This window comes from Leucoraja erinacea, chromosome 9, assembly GCF_028641065.1.
Source record: "Leucoraja erinacea ecotype New England chromosome 9, Leri_hhj_1, whole genome shotgun sequence".
NCBI classification, from domain to species: Eukaryota; Metazoa; Chordata; class Chondrichthyes; order Rajiformes; family Rajidae; genus Leucoraja; species Leucoraja erinaceus.
The window spans coordinates 62,302,898-62,322,888 of NC_073385.1; the positions used below are offsets into that span (position 1 = coordinate 62,302,898).

The following is a 19,991-nucleotide window of genomic DNA, read 5'->3' on the forward strand; positions in this document are numbered from 1 at the left end:
AGGGATTTGAAGTGGATGTCAGAATAAAGGGTTTGGATCCCTGAAAACATATGCCAGTTGATGAAGAAAAGGTGACTAAAGAGGGTAGGCATGAGGAAGACTGAGCTCCCAGAGAATTATAGGGCAAGATAAAGTAACAAAGATCAAATGGAATGCCATGAGAATACGGAGCTGCAGAGTATGGGTGGGTTTGTAGGAGGAGTGGAAATGGACAATATAACAGAAATGAAAGGAGGTGTGAGGTATATCTCCTTCAGTCTTTGTGAGGTGGAAGATACAGAATTGGAATCTTGGCTTGATTTTAAAAGAATATTTTAACCAATATTCAATTTAGATCAACTTTAGGTGGTACAGGATCAATATGTCATTAATATCACCAGTTGAGGTTTGTAGAAGAGCCCAATATTGTTCTTGTCAGTCCTTACACTATCTAATCGTAAACTGCTGTAGCTCATTCACAATTGAAAATGGGGGATGCAGTCTGACCACACGGAGCCAGTAGTGGGGTGGAAAGCCAGCTGCTGAACTTTAGGAGTTGTCAGCCAGGTGCAGCATGTAGGTGCAGGAGAGGTAGAGTCAAGGATAGATTCCCGGATTGCCGAGGAGGCAGGAATGCACGGGCTGTTGCAGGCAATGTAAGATTGGATAGGTAAGAGTGGAACCAACCAAATGTTAAAATATTAAGGCTGGATTCCATTCAGGCAAATATCAAAGGGGAAGTTTCTGAGAAGTGCAATGTAGTTGATTATAAAATCTGCAGAAAGTTTGAAAATAATAATTTTGTGACCTAGATTAGGGACATTTTAGTGCAGTGGCAGAAAGTTGACCGAAAGGCTCAATTGCGGAGTCACTGAAAGGCCGGGCAGTGAAGAGGGAAGCAATAATCTCTACAACATTGAACGGGAAAAGCAAGTTGAAAATTGTGTCATTATTTTCAAACAATGATGGGTCATAGGTGTTTTTAGTTTGAGGAGAGGGACTGATGGCACGAGGATTGAAAGGGAGTTTGAGGGACAACGGTCATGCAGGGAAAATTGTTTACCGTATGGGAGGGGGACAAGAAGTGGGTGTTCAGCAGTTTACTAGAATTCTGCAGTAAGTGTGACATTTATACCAGGGTTGATCTCCTGCAACAAACAAAGGTTATTCCACAGCTATTTTTATGTTCCCTACCAATCATCACCGTGAACGCTGGTAATGGGAGCACAAATCCATTCAGAAATACTAACATTTTCTATCCAGAAATACCACAAATAGGTGACTTGAAACTAACAATAGTCAGTGGATGGATGGTACGAGGAATGTGCAGGAAGGAACTGCAGATGCCGGTTTAAACTGAAGAAAGACACAAAATGCTGTAGTAGCTCAGTGGGACAGGCAGCATCTCTGGAGAGAAGGAATGGGTGACGTTTTGGGTCGAGACTCTTCTTCAGACTGAAGAAGGGTCTCGACCTGAAACGTCACCCATTCCTTCTCTCCAGAGATGCTGCCTGTCCCGATGGTACTAGGAATGCCTGACATACCATATGGGATAAAAGGTCTGTCAGTGGGCGGAAGGAGGATAAAGTGCTTCTCTCCAGAAATCACACAGTACAGGTTCTCGTAGTGATCTTTATGCACTGAAATAAAATTATGAGTAGTGGTCAGTACAACAATACCACAAAGTGAAAGGAAATCCAGAGCAAGCAAATCCATGGATTCCACCTCGAACTCATTCTCTCATCACTCCCCAGAATTCCCCGCAGCAAACAGACAAACACTGGTTTTCCAGAACCGCTCACTTCCTAATACTCAATATTGATTTATAGAAATATCTATCTGGATTAACATTCTTCATATAATATGAACATCCTACATGTATATTCTTTCATGCAACTCTCCATGTAGATATTTCTAACTGAGAATCTCTCCTCACCCTATTATAATGAAAAACTGTGTAATACATAATGGGTATTCGATATATAAACACATATACAGTAAACCCTCGTTATCACGGTCCATGGTTGGGGGGGATGGTGTCTGTGATTGCCGATTGTCGACCATAACTGTGTAAGAGATGACAACACTGAGTGATGGAGTGTCATTATGTGAGTAGTAGAAACAAAGAACTACAGATGCTGGTTAATATTCAGGACATAAAGTAGTAGCTCAGCAGGTCAGGCAGCATTTCTACAGAACATGGATAGGTACTGTTTCGAGGCGAGACCCTTCGTCAGACTTCTAGTCTGGAACTGGGCTTGTAATCCAGGTGATTTGACGGCTCTGGCCTGCTGGCGGCCGAAGGAGAGCCAAGGATCAGTGGAGTTAATGGTTGCAGCCACGGGCAGCTGGAGTGCAGGTAAGGGTTGGTGGTGTCGGCGGTCTGGAAGCGGCCGAAGAAGCCGTATGGATTGGCAGGAGGCAACTGGGGAGGCGGTGCGGGCCGGCATCAGCAGTCTGGGCTGGTGGTGAAGGTCGGCAAGTCTGGCCTGCAAGTGGCTAGGGGGTTGGTGTGGAAGCCCAACTACCGGTGAAGGCTGGTATGTCTGGCCTGGTAGTGGCCAAGGAAGTGGTGCGGGTTGGAGAGGTGTCGGCAGCCTTGCCTGGTGGTGAAGGTCGGTGTGTTCGGTCTGGAAGCAGCCTGGGTGGCGGGGAGCGTTGGTGGCAGCATCGGTGGTCCCCATCCCAGAGAGGTGGTAAAGTTGGCGCAGCATCTCCTGTGCCACTGTGGGTCTCGGCCTTGTGGTGGTTGGGTGTGAGCACAATCCAGTGGTGAATCTCTACCCAAAACGTCACCTGTCCATGCTCTCCAGAGATATCGTCTAACCTGCCGAGTAGCTCCTGCGATTGCTTGTCAATGTCAGTGCCTTGTCAATTTCAACGGTCTCGGCAGTGTAACTAACAGGCTGTGTTGTTAAAGAGACAGGGGTGTCTGATTACTGTGTGGCTGCTCCATCCACTATAACTGAAATCCATTATAGAGGTCCGTAATTACGTGGGTAGACTGGAGTAACATTCTTATAATCCGGCACCCTCAGGACTTTGGCGGTGCCAGACTTGCAGATTTTTCTGTATTATTAGATGTTACCAATATTAATATCTGAAAACATTTAAGATTTCACTTTTATTTTACATGCTACACAGAGTAGAGAATGGGTGGAGAGGAGCTGTTGTGGTCACTCTCTCACTGTAACCTGGTGCCCATAACATAGTGTTATTGAATGTATGCCAAATGAAGATAATTAACTCTCTTGGTCAGTTCGTAATCCCTCCCCTTGCACTACAAGTTACTGATTACTTCTTTAATTCATCTCTCTCACACTGCCACGCTTCCAGCACCATGCTCCAGACTGTGAGCCTAACGTTAATTTGGTTCTCTCACACTCTCAATCAGCACCCACCCCCCCCGAAACACAACCATATTACACCAGCCCCACCCATCATGACATTGTGAGGAATGTCTCTCCACTGGTTTATGCCCAAAGAAGAGTATGCCGCAATTTGTGATTCATAATGACACCACTGCTGGGTGAGTCCGTCTGCCACTAACACTGGTCAGAGAAATAACACCTGCGATCCTCCACTCAGGTAAGAACAGGTCAGGTTTCAAGATAGCGACTTAGTAGAACCCATAAACTGAGTTCTGATTTTTTCCCCAAAATCTATTTCTACTATCTCTATTGAAGAAAAATTCACAAACCGATGCGACCAACGGCATAGCAGGCGGCACAACTCCAATCCACAGGCAAAGGCAGTCCTCCATTAGCCTGGCTAGGAGGTCAAGGCAGGGAAGAATGAGGCACTGGGTTATGTTTGCCCTGATCCAAGGGCCCTTGCTCCCAGGGCTCAGGCGGAAAGAGAGAGAAATTGGAGTAGGGCTCTTCAGCTACACAACCTGGTTATGCCATTCAGTTTACCTATGATCAAAATTAGTATATTTGGACTCACATCCTGTTCTTGCAGTCTTTTTCCTCACAGCCTTGTGGGGTTATGTTCCTGTGTGTTGACTGAGTTTATGTGTTGTGATGCTGCTGCAAGCGAGATTTTTATTGTAGCTGTACTTCACTGGGCTTTGATGTACATGACAATAAACTCCTTGGTTTTGGCATGAATCTCTGAATACTTTTGTTTAATAAAATTTCAGATTGATAATTAGCAAGCAGCCCAGTCACAATTGCCATTGTCCCTGGAAGTGAAGACCAGTAAATATGAATAGTTTATCAACAACGCACTTTTGTTGCCCAGTCAAGCCTCTCCATACATTACTTCCCAAGTACAACGGTCCACTGCCTTTTATAGATCAACTTGGTTAGTGTGTCCTTCTCACTCCCCTCTGACCCTTCTGTCCTCAGCCTCTGGTTCTGTTACATAAAGCTTAATATAAATCACAGAATTATATTTTATTGTCCAACTAGATCCATCGCAGCTTTCTAGTTTCACAATTTTAGAAAATCAACAGATCGGGCATTTCTAGTTCCCCATTTCCAACGTTCCCTCTCTTGCCCTCTGACTTGATTCACCTCTATCACCCATTTTGCCAGTCAGTGTTGAACATTCGCAACCTTATCACAGAACGTCCCCTTTCGTTCTTCCCCCCCCCCTCCCTCCACCCATGCTCTATACGGTAAAGGTACCGGTGAAAGACCATTCATCCCACACATTAATTCCGGTTTTGCTCCACAAATGCTGCCTGACATGAAGTATTTACTGAATATTCTGCTTCATCTCATATTTCTAGCATATTTTACTTTGAGAAAGTTGTCCTCTGGCTACTTACAGGAGGTGACTGCAGCTGATTCTCCCAGCCAGAAATTTACTGCATCAGGGTCCTTCCCTAAAAATATAATAAAAAAACACATGAATCCTTCAATACAAGGAGCAGAACCCAGTGCAATAATCCAGTGTGTGTGCTGGACAGTGAGATTTCAGCCCAGTGGATAAGGTGCATGGTAGAACATAGCTCTCCGCAATGCCATCTCTATTTTGATCGGATCCTTTGATGGGTGGCCTAGACAACTGACCCAATTGAAGAGAGTTGATCTACAACTGTAAAATTGGTCCTGAACTACCAAAAAGACCCATGAGTTTGTGTGTGTGGAGAATCCCTAACTTTGATGGGTCTGGAGGAATTAGTGCAAGCTCCTGTACTCAACTACCCTTATAATCCAGTAATAGAGGCTGATAAAGCACAGTAAACAGCAAGCTGTCTTTGGGTTTCTCATCAGCAGGCTGTGTGTGCGTGTGCCTGTGCATGCGCGCGCGCGTGTGTGAGAGAGGGAGCCAGAGAGAGACTGAGATGAGCATTTTTTGCTACAATACAACAATTGCACCTCTGAGAAACGTGTTATTATAGAAGATGGTGTCATTAAAACATCTGTATCATTGGGGGGGGGGGGGGGGGGGGGGGGGGGGGGGGGGGGTTAGGAGGTAGAGGCTTTCAGTCTCCCAATTATAAAGTTATTTTTCCTGCAGGATTTTCAAAAGTAAAGAGCAGAAATGAACTTTTCAGCAGCAAATTTTAATTTTAATACTGCAACCTAAATATACTAAAGGCTGTTTGTTACATTGTTTAACAGTGTATCCTTGCACAAATGTCAATAGAAGCAATTGTTTATCAATTTCATTGAGCATCCATGGTTAAAGTAGCTGCTGTGGAGACAACAGTTTAATAATTGCAGGGAAGTTACATGGAAACAGCTTTTCCCCATATAAAGTGGTTTGTTTCCAGGACATGACAGCTTTTTTTCTGCCTGTCATTTTCCAAAGTGCCTTTTAAGATGTTCTGTAGTAGATGATCGAAACTGCATTCCAACCAATTCAGCCCGAGTAACTTATCCCATTTTTGCGTCCACTGTCTACACACTCGGGGCAATTTTACAGAAGCCAATTAACCTACGTACTCACACGTATTTTGGATGTGGGAGGAAACCGGGACACCCAGAGGAAACCCACGTCACAGCAAGAACTTGCAAACTCCGTACAGACTGCACCCAAGGTCAGGATCGAACCCAGGTCTCTAGCACTGTGAGGCAGCAGCTCTACCACCGGCGCCATTGTACCTACCATGATATGGAAGTAAGCGTTACAGCAGAACTACTTGCACCTTGTTTCAGTACTCAACCCTCTTGCAATAGTCACCATCTTCATGACAGATCCTCACTGCCATGAGAGTGATGATCAGATGCAGGGAGTGAGGAGAAATTGTTTTTTATGACTAATGATGTGAGTGTTAATGTTCCAGTGTCTAAGATATGGGTGCAATGTAAGCTGTGTCATGCCTAGAGCCTCCGTCATCCATGGGATGTGGGCGTCTACGTCCTTCAGGAGCTGAGGGAATTCCTCCGTTAGATTGGAGCATTGCTTCTGCACGTAGAACACGCCGCTCGCTGCCCGCTTCCTCTCGACGATGTCCAGGAACTCCCCGAACCGCATCTTCCGTTCCTCAGGCATCATGAACCGTCCCTGGTGCACGGCATCAGCATAACCATTGGGGGTCACTGCCACACTCACGCTCTGCTCTCCGACCTCTTGTCTGCAAGTTTAAACACTTCAACGTTAGTACTGGAGGAACTGGTAAAACCTCCCAAAGAGTTTCACAGGAGGGTAAAGTGCCAACTTCTGATACTGAGCTAGGTCAAGACGGGGGGTTTGAAAGAGCGTTGATAGAATAGTCAAGATGTCAACAGAGGAAATTGCAGAGGCCAGTGCTAAACTACACCCACCTATCATTCAACAAAGAAAATCAGTCACAGATTCAAAATCAGATATCTCTGAAATCTGTGGGACTTAAAATAACACGTAGCTAAATCGCAGAAGGATTTCACAACAATGAAGAGAAATTTAAAGAGAACTATTTTTCCCCCGAGTCAAGTCAGAGAAGAAGTCGAACAGCATTCCCAGCAATTTTGATTCCCCCAAAGCACATCCGGAGAAACAAAATAGTCTCTTGTCTATCAAAAAAAATTACTGGAATAAAAATAATGAACTTTAAATGAAAAATTGGGTATTTCCATTCTAGGACATCCGGGATGTCCTCTTTCTTTAGTAAGAGGGGGTTTCCCCTGCTGTCCTAGATGGATCTCTCACTCGTGTCTCTTCTGTGTCCCGTTACGTTGCTCCTCTTCCTGCCAGAAGGAACAAGGCTAGAGTTCCCTGGTCATAAGTTCATAAGGAGCCCATCAAGTTTACTCCACCATTCAATCATGGCTGAACTTTCCCTCTCAACCCCATTTTCTTGCCTTCTCCCCATAACCTCTGACACTCATACTAATCAAGACTCTATCCTTCTCTGCCTTAAAAATATCAATTGACTTGGCCTCCACAGCCTTCTGTGGCAAAGAATTCCACAGATTCACCACCCACGGACTAAAGAAATTCCTCCTCATCTCTTTCCTAAAGGAAGTCCTTTAATTCTGAGGCTATGACATCTGGCCCTAGACTCTCCCACTAGTGGATACATCCTCTCCACATCCACTCTATCCAGGCCTTTCACTATTTGATTAGTTTCAAATTCATCCTTCTAAACTCCAGCAAATAGAAACCCAATGCCATCAAAATCTCATCATAGGTTAACCCACTTATTCCTGGGATCATTCTTGTAAACCTCCTCTGGACCCTCTCCAACGCCAGTACATCCTTCCTCAGATATGAGGCCCAAAATTGCTCACAATATTCCAAATTGTAGTCCTCACCTATCCCCCGACCAGTGTCTGCATTCAACACATCATTCTCCAACATTTCCATCACCTCCAAATGAGATCCCCCCACCAGTCACATCTTCCCATCTCTGCCCCGTTCTGCTTCCCCAGAGACCGCTCCCTATGCATCTCCTTGGCTGACTCATCCCTTCCCACCCCAACCATCCGTTCCCTAGGTACTTTCCCCTGCAACTGCAGGAGTTGTAACACCGGTCCCTATACCTCCTCCTTCACCGCCATCTAGGGACTCCAGCAGTCCTTCCAGGTGAACCAGAGGCTCACGTGCACCTTCTCTAACTTCATCTACTACATGCGGTGTTCCCAACGTGGGCTCCTGTACATCAGGGAGGCCAACATAGACGTGACGACTGTTTCGCTGAACCCTTGCACTCAGTCCGCCAAGGCCTACCAAAACTCCCAATCGTTAACCATTTTAACTCCCCTTCCGAATCCCATTCTGACTTTTCTGCCTTGGGCCTCCAATGCCAGAGTGAGGCCACACGCAAACTTTAGGAACAGCACCTTATATTCCGCTTGGCTAGCTTACAACTTAATAGTATTAACATTGAATTCTCTACTATAAGTATAAGGTGCAACAGAATTCTGAAAATAAATGGTTTCAGGACCTGGTGAGGTGTGAGTAAAAATACAAAGTTGGTATATCCCTTTTATGTTTTTTGTTTACTTTTAATATATCTTCTGTTTTCTTTTTCTCTTTTTCTGTTTCTATGGCTTGCTTCTTAACTCTTTTTCGAATTTTTCGTGTCTAAGGGTCTCTTTTGATCACTCTTTCACACACTTACTATCCTATTTATCTCTCTTTACTTTTCTTCTTTTTAAAGTTTAAAATATTAAGTGGTACAGGAAATGTATTATGTTATTTTTGGCTTATATTATTGTAATGTACACTACTTCTAATAAATAAAATTATTTATTTTTTTTTTTTTTTAATTGAATTCTCCAATTTTAGGTAACTTCTAACAATCCCCTCCTCCTCCTCCTCCTCCCCTTTCTTCCCCACATTCCCTTTCTGTCTCTGGCCCTCTCCTGTGCCCCAACTGGTTTACATCCATTTCTCCCTTTCTGCTACATTCCTTCCTCTGGCTTCTCAATTCGCAACTCTTCAATCCTTTTGTCTCACTCCTTCTGTTTTTTTCATCTCTGGCCTTCGTCGAACCATCTGCCTATCGAACCCCCCTCCCTGCTTATGTTCACCCATTACCTGCCCTGCTTTATCCCGCCTCTCTCCTCCCTTCCAACTTTCTTTCCCTCCACTTACAATCAGTCTGAAGAAAGGACTGAACCCAAAACATCACCTATCCATGTTCTCCAGTGACGCTGCCTGACCCAGAGTTACTCCAGAACTGCGGCTCCTTGTTTCTAGCCATTGGGTACCCGAGTCAAGTCACCCTACAGAGATAGGGTGGGATAATGCACAACACTATGGCTCTAAACAATGTTAGCACCATACCTGAGGTAGGGGAATGTCCACTTGGAGATAGCTGGCCAGTGACTGATGGCGTTTCGCACTATGAAGGGTTTGTTGGGACACAACCAGCTTCGCTGGAATTCAAGTGGCGTGGGAGGCTTCTCCAAGTACGGCACCGCATCGTTCAAGTACAGATCTAGAAACAAAGTAGAAACATTGCTAAACAAGAAACTAATTAAAGAGCGGCATGGTGTAGCAGCAGTAAGGGTTTTTGCCTTGCAGCGCAGACAGAGCCTGAGACCTGGGATTTGATCGTGACCACGGGTGTTGTCTGTATGGAGTTTGTATGTTTTCCCTGTGGCTGCGTGGGTTTTCTCCAGGATCTTCGGTTTCCTCCTACACTCCAAGTATGTACAGGTTTGAAAGTTAATCGGCTTGATATAAAAATGACAAATTGTCCCTAGTGTGTGTAGGATAGTGTTAATAATAATAATAATAATAATCTTATTTATATAGCACATTTTTTTTTAGTCAACTTGTATTGACCCCAAAGTGCTTCACATAATTACATTACATTTACACACAGGCAAAGGTGGGTGAAGTGTCTTGCCCCAAGGACACAACGACAGTATGCACTCCAAGCGGGATTCGAACCAGCTACCTTCCGGTCGCCAGCTGAACACTTAGCCCATTGTGCCATCTGTCGTCCCGGGGATCTCTGGCCGGCATGGACCCAGTGGGTCGAAGTGTCTGTTTCCGCACTGTATTTCTAAACTAAACTAAACTGATAGACAAATGAACACGATAAGCATAGCATACAGGAATATTGGAGAAAATCTATTACAGGAGCCTACTTTGAAGGTGATATTACAGAAGAGTCAAACTGATAAGCTTGAATTGTCTAGTCTGAGTGGGAAGCTTCAAAAGCTATTCAAACTTTCCCCCATAAGGAGAAACTCTGTGACAACCTAGAAACCTTCTGCCTCAGGCTCCAAGAGTCATTGTCAGCTTCCCTGAGGAAAACAGTGCAACCACTGCAGAAACCCACCTCTGCTAGATTTATGGCACGTAAATTGATCATTGTGCCAAATTCTCATTAGCCTCTCTATCTCTTCTATTCATAATAGCTTGCCCCTAATTGCAGCTATACTATTCCCCAAATACTGCAATGCAAGGTTTCATGTTTGCACTGTCAAATGAGTTTCTATTGTAGACTGCAAAACAGTAATTTTGATGCACAATAAGAAAAAATATGAATTAAGCATGTATTCATCCTTCCATGTTAAGATTCATTTTTTGAAAGTTAATGTTCACAGTCTGAAGAAGGGTTTCTGCCCGAAACGTTGCCTATTTCCTTCGCTCCATAGATGCTGCCACACCCGCTGAGTTTCTCCAGCACTTTTGTCTACCTTTAATGTTCACAGTGATTATCAAGTCAAGATCAGACATAATATTCTATCCTAATATACAGAGTAGCTGATGTTGAAGCTCTCAATGAAGGACATCCCAGGGCATCTACCGCAGCTGCAACCAATGGAAAACCAAAATGGCTGCATCCTTGTCAGCTGAAAACATAGCAGGAGCAGGCACTTTCCCACTGTGAGAGCAGGGAGATGCGACTTCTCGCGCCTGCTCTGTCATCCAACAAGATCATGGCTAATCATTCTACCACCCTTTTTCTTGCCCTATCCCCAAATTCCTCAGTTGTCCTGGGCTCAACTTTATAGATGCTTTGATATAAATAAAATAATTCAGCCTCCACAGCCCTTTGGGATAGGGAAGTGCAAGGATTCACCCCTCTCCCTCTCCTTCAACAGCCCAATACTGCTGACTACTGCTTCTACACTCACCAGCCTGGGGAAACTCCCACTCTGTCTGAAGAAGGGTCTCGACTCGAACCGTCACCTATTCCCTTTCTCCATAGATGCTGTCTGACCCGCTGAGTTACTCCAGCTTTTTGTGTCTATCTTCGGTTTGAACCAGCATCTGCTGTTCCTTCCTACACAAAAGTCCCACCTTGCAGGTTCTCTCCTTTATCTCTTAACAAACTATACACCTGCATTTATACTGCACATTTTGCACTGATAACACGTACTCTTATCTATACCCTATTTATTCTTATTTAAAATAGCTTATGCCAAAATAGTGAGTGAACCTTAAATATTTATTGAAATGTTTAATCACAACAGTTTCTGGACATCAATGATTGTTCTTCATTCCCTTTGAAAGACAGTGCAACTTCCTAGGCCTGTGAATGCAAGCCTTGTTTCAGTGAAGTTCAGGACTACCAGTTTTCTTGTGTTAACCAAAGGCATCCCTGATATTTTTCATGCATATAAATTTGGAATATATGTATGTGTCTGTTAGAACCTAAGCACTTCTCAATCATTCAAAAGAATGCCTTTGGAGGTTTGGGGTTTAATCTATAATTTCAATATCTTTAAGCACTGTCCTCTTTGTGTGTCATCAGTGGGCCAGCACGTCTCATGGGGCAAATCCAGATTCCGGACTCGGAGAAAGCGGACCGTGAATGACAATTCAGCTCCTCTCATGAGGAACCCCTACAAGCATAGCCCTGAACACAATCTCATTTAATTGGCACGGCGTAATGGCAGCATCTGTCTGGGGAAGACATGGCGATACTTGTACACATCTTAATAGAGTTGGAACAACCACGGCGGGACAAGGTGCTGATGCAGTCGGGATGGATCAGTCCTGATATTAGACGAGATCAGATTCGATTCAGATTCAATTTTAATTGTCATTGTCAGTGTACAGTACAGAGACAACGAAATGCATTTAGCATCTCCCTGGAAGAGCGCCATAGCAAACGATTTGAATGAAAATAATAAGTGTCCTTGGGGGGGGGGGGGGGAGTGGTGATTGGCAGTCACCGAGGTACGTTGTTGAGTAGAGTGACAGCCGCCGGAAAGAAGCTGTTCCTCGACCTGCTGGTTCGGCAACGGAGACACCTGTAGCGCCTCCCGGATGGTAGGAGGGTAAACAGTCCATGGTTGGGGTGAGAGCAGTCCTTGGCGATGCTGAGCGCCCTCCGCAGACAGCGCTTGCTTTGGACAGACTCAATGGAGGGGAGCGTGGAACCGGTGATGCGTTGGGCAATTTTCACCACCCTCTGTAATGCCTTCCGGTCGGAGACAGAGCAGTTGCCATACCATATTGTGATGCAGTTGGTAAGGATGCTCTCGATGGTGCAGCGGTAGAAGTTCACCAGGATCTGAGGGGACAGATGGACCTTCTTCAGTCTCCTCAGGAAGAAGAGACGCCTTCTTGATCAGAGTAGAGGTATTGTGGGTCCAAGAGAGGTCATCGGAGATGTTCACTCCCAGGAACCTGAAGCTAGAAACACGTTCCACCTCCGTCCCGTTAATGTGGATGGGGGTGTGCGTGCCGCCTCTGGACTTCCTGAAGTCTACAATGAGCTCCTTGGTCTTCTTGGAGTTAAGGGCCAGGTTGTTGTCAGCGCACCATGCTGCTAAGTGCTGGACCTCCACCCTGTAGGCCAGCTCATCGTTGTTGCTGATGAGGCCAATCACCGTTGTATCATCTGCATACTTGATGATGGTGTTAGTACCATGTACTATAGGTGAAGAGGGAGTAGAGGAGGGGGCTCAGCACACAGCCCTGTGGAACGCCGGTGTTCAGGGTGAGGGTTGAAGAGGTGTGCTTGTCTAACCTCACAGACTGGGGTCTGTTGATTAGAAAGTCCAGTATCCAGTTGCAGAGGGAGGGGTCGATGCCCAGGTTACCGAGTTTGGTGATCAGTTTTGATGGTATAATGGTGTTGAATGCTGAGCTGTAATCGATGAACAGCATTCTTACGTAAGTGTCTCTGTTGTCGAGGTGGCAGAGGGCGGAGTGAAGTGCCGTTGAGATGGCATCCTCCGTACTCCTGTTCTTGCGGTAGGCAAACTGATAGGGATCCAGTGCGGGGGGTAGGCAGCTTTTGAGGTGTGCCAGGACCAGCCTCTCGAAGCACTTGGTGATGATGGGGGTAAGTGCAACTGGGCGGAAGTCGTTGAGGCTTGCCGCAGTGGAGCGTTTTGGCACTGGCACGATGGAGGTGGTTTTAAGGCAAGTGGGGACAACTGCTTGGGCAAGTGACAGGTTGATGATGTCAGTCCAGACGTCTGTCAGCTGCGCAGCACAGGCCCTGAGCACGCGCCCGGGGATGCCGTCAGGGCCAGCAGCTTTACGTGCATTAGTCCTACTCAGTGCCACGTATACGTCGTAGGGGGTGAGTGTGAGGGGTTGGTGATCGGCTGGTAGCACAGCCTTGATGGCTGTCTCTAGATTGTCCCTGTCGAAGCGGCCATAGAAGTGATTAAGCTCCTCAAGGAAGGAGGCGTCGTTGGATGTGGGGGTGATGTTGGAGGGTCTGTAGTCCGTGATGGCCTGGATGCCTTGCCACATGCGTCGGGGGTCGGAGTTGTTGTAGAAGTGCTCCTCAATCCTGAGCTTATGGCAGTGCTTGGCCTTCCTGATGCCCCTCTTCAGGTTAGCCCTGGATGAACTGTAGGCTCGAGCATCGCCTGACCTGAAAGCGGTGTCCCGTGCTTTCAGCAGTAGCCTGACCTCGCTGTTCATCCATGGCTTCTGATTCGGGTATATGGTCACCTGTTTGAAGGAGGTGACACTATTGATGGTGGAGTTTATAAAGTCCAGAACAGAGGATGTGTAGGAATCAATGTCCATGTGGGAGTCAAGGGTGGCCTGGGCTGCAAACGCCTTCCAGTCAGTGTTTCCAAAACACTGCTGAAGTGTGAAGTCCGCTTCCTCTGACCAGACTTTAACTGTCCTCACAGTTGGTTTAACCCGTCTGATGAGTGGGGAGTACTTAGGGAGCAGGAACAATGAGACGTGATCAGACTGACCAAGGTGGGGGAGGGGGATGGCTTTGTAAGCTTAGCCATGTTGGTGTAGACTTTGTCCAGTGACTTGTCTACTCTAGTGGGGAAGGATACATGTTGGTGGAATTTGGGGAGTACAGTCTTCAGGTTAGAGTGATTGAAGTCACCCGCAACAATGAAGGCTGCCTCGGGGTTGTGAGTCTGTTGTTTGCTAATGGCAGTATGCAGCTCTTTCATTGCCAGTATAGCACAGCAATAGGCTCTTTGGCCCACAGTAAAGAGGAAGATTAGACTTTATTGCATTTCATCACAGAGAGGAATGTGGGGAATCCACTGCGGTGGATGTTTATGTTAACCTTTATGTAGTTGTGCGCCTTGTTGCTTTTTTTTTAGTATGGCTGTATGGAAATTTGAATTTCACTGTACCTTAATTGGTACATGTGACAATAAACTGACCTTGAAACCTTGAATTAAAAGATATTGCATCAAAAACTGTGCACGTGTTATTCTAATGGTGAAAACTACAGGACTCTGAGGAATTGAATACAGAAATTCTTCTGTTATTTCTGCATCAGACTCTCGAGTAAGGGATACTACTTGAGTGAGGACTATTCTGTGGAATACATTTTCATCAGTATCTTGAGTAAAGAAGGAGTTCCGAGAATGCTAACTAGACAGACACCTGGAGTGGGCACGTTGCCACATGAGAAAAAAAATGGTATCTCCTGTAGTTACATGAGAAAGTGCCATGAGAATTGCAGTGGTTGGTCAAGGTGGGAATGCAGAGAAGAGTTGCAAACAGAAGGATCTCCATTAAATCCTAAAAGTGGAGGGCAGGGGAGAGCCGTCTCGTGGTGCAATCTCATTGAGAACTAATCAGTTGAACATGAAGACTGTTGGGGCAGAAAGTGAGGATCCGTGCTCTTTCTAGGGGGAGCGGGAGTAACAGCAAGGAGAAGTTGAGATGCTATGTCAAGAATGGAAGAGGAGAAGCCATGGTCTAACCATCAGGAAGACATTAATAAGCGATAGGAGCAGAATTCGGCTATTCGTCCCATGGCTGATCTATCTCTCCCTCGTACCCCAATTCTCCTGCCTCCTCCACATAACCCTTTACACCCATACTAATCAAGAATCTATCCCTGCTTCAAATATATCCATTGACGTGGCCTCCACAGCCTTCTGTGGCAAAGAATCCCACAGATTCACCACTCTCTGACTAAATAAATTCCTCATCATCTCCTTTCTAAAGGAACATCCTTTAATTCTGAAGCTATGACCTCTAGTCCAAGACTCTCCCACTAGTGTAAACATCCTCTCCACATCCACTCTATCCAGGCCTTCACTATTCTGTAAGTTTCAATGAGGTCCCGCCTCATTCTTCTAAACTCCAGCGAGTACAGGCCCAGTGCCAACAAACGCTCATCATAAGTTAACCTACTCATCATCCTATTAAACTTCCTCTGGACCCTCTCCAGAGGAAGCACATCCTTCCTCAGATATGGTGCGGGGGTGGGAACAATGATATTGTGCTTGCAGGAGGCAGGGTGTGAGCTGAAGCGATGTTTACGGCAGAGGCAGGGAGACTGTTGACCTACAGAGGTGAGAGATACATCTGCTGAGCTAAGGCAGACACAACAAGCTGGAGTAACTCAGCGGGACAGGCAACATCTCTGGAGACGGAGCTGAGCTAAACTCCGGTAAGCACTGGCAAAGGTTTGAGAGGCCGAGTGGTCGATCCCGGCTCTTTATGGACCCGCTGGGATGGATGTTGTGGTCAGCGCTGGGCATCTATCTCCCCGCGGCTCCAGCAGCGGCTGTGTGTGTGTGTGTGTGTGTGTGTGTGTCTGTGTGTATATGTGTGTGTGTGTGTGTGTGTGTGTGTGTGTGTGTGTGGTGTGTGTATGTGTGTGTGTGTGAGTGTGTGTGTGTGTGTGTGTGTGTGTGTGTGTGTGTGTGTGTGTGTGTGTGTGTGTGTGTGTGTGTGTGTGTGTGAGTGTGTGTGTGTGTGTGTGTGAGTGTGTGTGTGTGAGTGTGTGAGTGTGTGTGTGTGTTTGAGTGTGTGTGTGTGTGTGTGAATGTGTGTGTATGTGAGTGAATGTATGTGTGTGTGAGTGTGTGTGTGTGTGTATGTGTGTGTGTGCGTGTGCGTGTGTGTGTTTCTGTGTGTGTGTGTGTGTGTGTGTGTGTGTGTGTGTGTGTGTGTGTGTGTGTGTGTGAGTGTGTGTGTGTGTGGGTGTGTGTGTGCGCGACTTTTGCCGGGCGGCTGCTCCCGGGTCCCCGGTCCGGGTTGAAGCGAGTTTAGAAAGGCCTCCGTCCGCCCCGCACTCACCCCTCGCCTCCTCCGCCAGGCGCCGCACACTCGCCCGCATCGTATCGCCGCCACCGCCGGGAGGCCCCGCTCCCACCCGCTCCCACCCGCTCCGCAGCGCCACCAGCGGCCGGGTGGACCCGCTCCACAGCAGCCCGCAGCGCCACCAGCGGCCGGGAGGACCCGCTCCACAGCAACCCGCAGCGCCACCAGCGGCCGGGAGGACCCGCTCCACAGCAACCCGCAGCGCCACCAGCGGCCGGGAGGTAGAGATCGCAGGGCCACCTGGCGACTGGGAATATTTACATCACCCTGTGGTTGCTCGGCGGCTCCCACAGGTCGCAGCATCACATCACCACTCACTGCTCCTCACCGTGCTGCCAGCACCTGCAGAGAAACTATATATCTGCATCTGAATCCTGACCCTCCTGTGGCAATTTGGAATGGGCAATGAATGCCCGCCCTGCCTGCAATTCCTGGGTACTGCAAAATGAATGATTCAATTATTTCAGGATGTGTTGAGCTAAATATGCTTTGGGTTTCATGGCCTCCATCCTATCACAGCTATGTTGTGAATTATATTTTATTGGGAATTGTGAATTATATATATAAATGACTTGGCTGCAAAGGTAGAAAAAAAGTTACCGGTTTATACCAAAGATAGACACAAAGTGCCGGAATAACTGCAGCATATCTAGAAAAATAGTCTGAAGAAGGGTCTAGACCCGAAACGGCACCTATTCATTTTGCTCCAAAGATGCTGTCTGACCCACTGAGTTACTCAAGCACTCTGTGTCAGTCTTTGGCCGTAAATGGAGATGGGTCGGTGAGTACGTTTGCTGACTATTATGGCCGTTTTCATAGATTGCTGAGAACTTTTACAATACAATATTATCTTAAATCTCCTAGTCGTGTCATTATTTTACTTGTGAATAGCTTCAATAGGGAGGTTTCACAGCAGTCGGATCATGACCCATGACCCGTACTGTTGCTACGCTACTCTAAAAGTATGTTTCTGGAGGTCTTTTTTATGTGGGGGGGGGGGAAGGGAGAAACCATCTTTCTCAGCCACTACCTAAATTCATGTCATAGGAGCAGATTTAGGCCATTCGACCCATCGAGTCTACTCCACCTTTCATTCATAGCCGATCTATACATGCGATACGCTAAACTTTATTCATCCCCGGAGGGAAATTGGTCTGCCAACAGTCACAATACGCAACAAGGTACGCAAAAACTTGAAACAGAGAGTGGTGAATCTCTGGAACTCTCTGCCACAGAGGGTAGTTGAGGCCAGTTCATTGGCTATATTTAAGAGGGAGTTAGATGTGGCCCTTGTGGCTAAGGGGATCAGGGGGTATGGAGAGAAGGCAGGTACGGGATACTGAGTTGGATGATCAGCCATGATCATATTGAATGGCGGTGCAGGCTCGAAGGGCCGAATGGCCTACTCCTGCACCTAATTTCTATGTTTCTATGTTTCTATGAAATTAAAAGTGAAAAAAAAAGAAAAGGACATGCGAATGTTGGCTGGCTGCCGTGTGCACAGCGCCTAAACCAGAATGAACAAACAAACACAGACTTATCCCCTGGGCAGAGGATTCTAAAACTAAATTGCCCCCATCACTCCCCCACGCCGGGTCCCCCATTGATCTCCCACCGTCGCTCACGGCGGTGGTCGAGGATGTGTCTTTCTCCGAGCCGTGTCTTTGCCCCCTCCTCGCGGCCTACCATCTGGGTTGGCGCGGCCTTCCCTGCCGGAGACTGACCAGAGCTTCAACAGCGACGCAGCACTGAATTCCAGTGGATTAACATAGTGGAACTGTGGTTTGTGGCGCTTCCAGCCGCGGGCGGCGCTGACTTTAACATCGCGGAGCCTGGGATCCTTGCCGGGGTCGCCAGTGTTGTATCACCGCCCAGCTCGGCCTATGGACTTCAGGAGCCACAGTCTCTGATAAGAAGTGGCTGATTCGGAAACTCCAAGCCGCTGAGAGTGTTCTCAGTTCCGACGCAGGAGTTCCATCATCCGGCGAGATGGCCTGAAACAAATGCGGCAAATGCGGAGGTCTTAACAGCCCCGACCACAGGTGAAGAGGAGGAGGACTGAACTTTGTTGCCTTCCCTCACAGTAGGAAACGTTGATTCCGCTGTGGGGGATGTTCATGTTAAATTCTATCATGTATTGTTTTCTTTTTATTCGTATGGCTGTTTGGTAATTCAAATCACACTGTACCAATTAGTGCATGTGACAATAAATGTCTCTTGAACTCTTGGACCCTTCTAAACCCTTCCTATTCATATACCTGTCTAAATGACTTTCAAAAGTCATAATTGCATCTTTCTCTGGCAGCGAATTCTAGATATGGACTACCCTCTGAGTGAAAAAGATGCCTCTGAGATCTCTCTTAAATCTCTCCCGTCTCACCTCACCTTATCCATCCCCTCATGGTCTTGATCAATAAGGTCACCCCTTAACCTCTTTCATTCCAAAAAGATTAAGCCCATCCAACCGCTCTCAATAATTCAAGCCCGTAAGCCCAGATTCCTGATGAATCTCTTTTGTAGCCTTTTCAACTTAATGACATCCTTCCTATAGCTGGTGATCAGAAGTGCACACAGCACTCCGTGTGGTGTCACCAACAACATGTGTAGATGCATCATGATGTTCCAACCTTTGTACTCCACACCCTTCCCAATGAAAGCAAGTATGCCGAACCTCTATCTGCATCAGTGTCCACAAATCTCACTATGTTTAAGTTCTTGTACTCCCATTTCTCTTTCCTGAAACACTCTCCAGGCCTTTACCGTTTACTGTGAAGTGCTGCCCTGGTTTGACATATCAAAGTTCAACACTTCACATTTGTCAAGAGTTAAATTCCATTCCTTGGCCCACCTTCCCAACTGATCTAGACCTTCCTGTAAGCCTTCTTCATTGTCTACTATACCACTAATTTTGGTGTCATCTGCAAATTTACTAACAATGATAACATTGCCATCCAATTTGTTAATGCAGATAACATACAACAGCAGACCCACCACTGACCCACGTAGTGTAGTAAAGTGTACGGTCATGCACTTTTGTAGATGGAATAAAGGTGTAGACTATTTTCTAAATGGGGTGAGAATATGGAAATTGGAGGTGCAGAGGTATTTGGGAGTTCTGGTGCAGAATTCCCAAAAGGTTAATTTGCAGGTTGAGTTGGTAGTAGGAAGGTAAATGCAATATATTTGGAGAGGCCTAGAATATAAAACCAAGGTTGTATTTCTGAGGCTTCACAAAGCGCTGGTTAAACCCCATTTTAAATATTGTGAACAGTTTTGGGCGTCGCATCCGAGGAAAGATGTGCTGGCGTTGGAGAGGGTTCCAGCGGAGGTTTGCGAGAATGTCCCAGGGATGATTGGGTTAATGTATGAGGAGCGTTTGATGGCTCTGGGTCTGTACTCATGGGAGTTTAGAAGGATGAGGAGGAATCTCATTTAAACCTACTGAATGATGAAAAGCCTAGATAGAGTGGGTGAGGAGAGGATGTTTCCAGTAGTGGGAGAATAGTAGGATCAGAGGACACAGCCTAGGACTAAAAGGGTGTACCTTTAAATGGAGACGAGTACAAATTTCTTCAGCCGGAGGGTAGTGAATCTGTGGAATTCATTGCCACAGACAGCAGTGGAGACCAAGTTGTTGGATATTTTAAAAGCGGAGGTTGATA

The 19,991-nt window shown here is 46.4% G+C and overlaps 1 protein-coding gene across 3 annotated transcripts in view; it reads right to left on the reverse strand.

Annotated features, from left to right (window-relative positions):
- Positions 1–16,564, reverse strand: part of jmjd7 (jumonji domain containing 7) — a 30,391-nt gene extending 13,827 nt beyond the window's left edge. For 2 of the 3 annotated variants that reach the window (XR_008724068.1, XM_055640985.1), the window contains exons 1-5: positions 16,306–16,411; positions 9,148–9,301; positions 6,258–6,511; positions 4,757–4,813; positions 1,524–1,619 (exon numbers count right to left, since the gene is read on the reverse strand). Coding sequence is in view for 2 of the 3 variants with exons in the window: in XM_055640985.1 (XP_055496960.1) it covers positions 1,524–1,619; positions 4,757–4,813; positions 6,258–6,511; positions 9,148–9,301; positions 16,306–16,345 (601 nt within the window). In the remaining variant the exon portion in view is untranslated. Of the gene's footprint in view, positions 1–1,523; positions 1,620–4,756; positions 4,814–6,257; positions 6,512–9,147; positions 9,302–16,305 lie in introns of all 3 variants that reach the window. The other variant, XM_055640986.1, reaches the window with a different exon arrangement.
- Between the last annotated feature and the right edge of the window lie 3,427 nt (positions 16,565–19,991).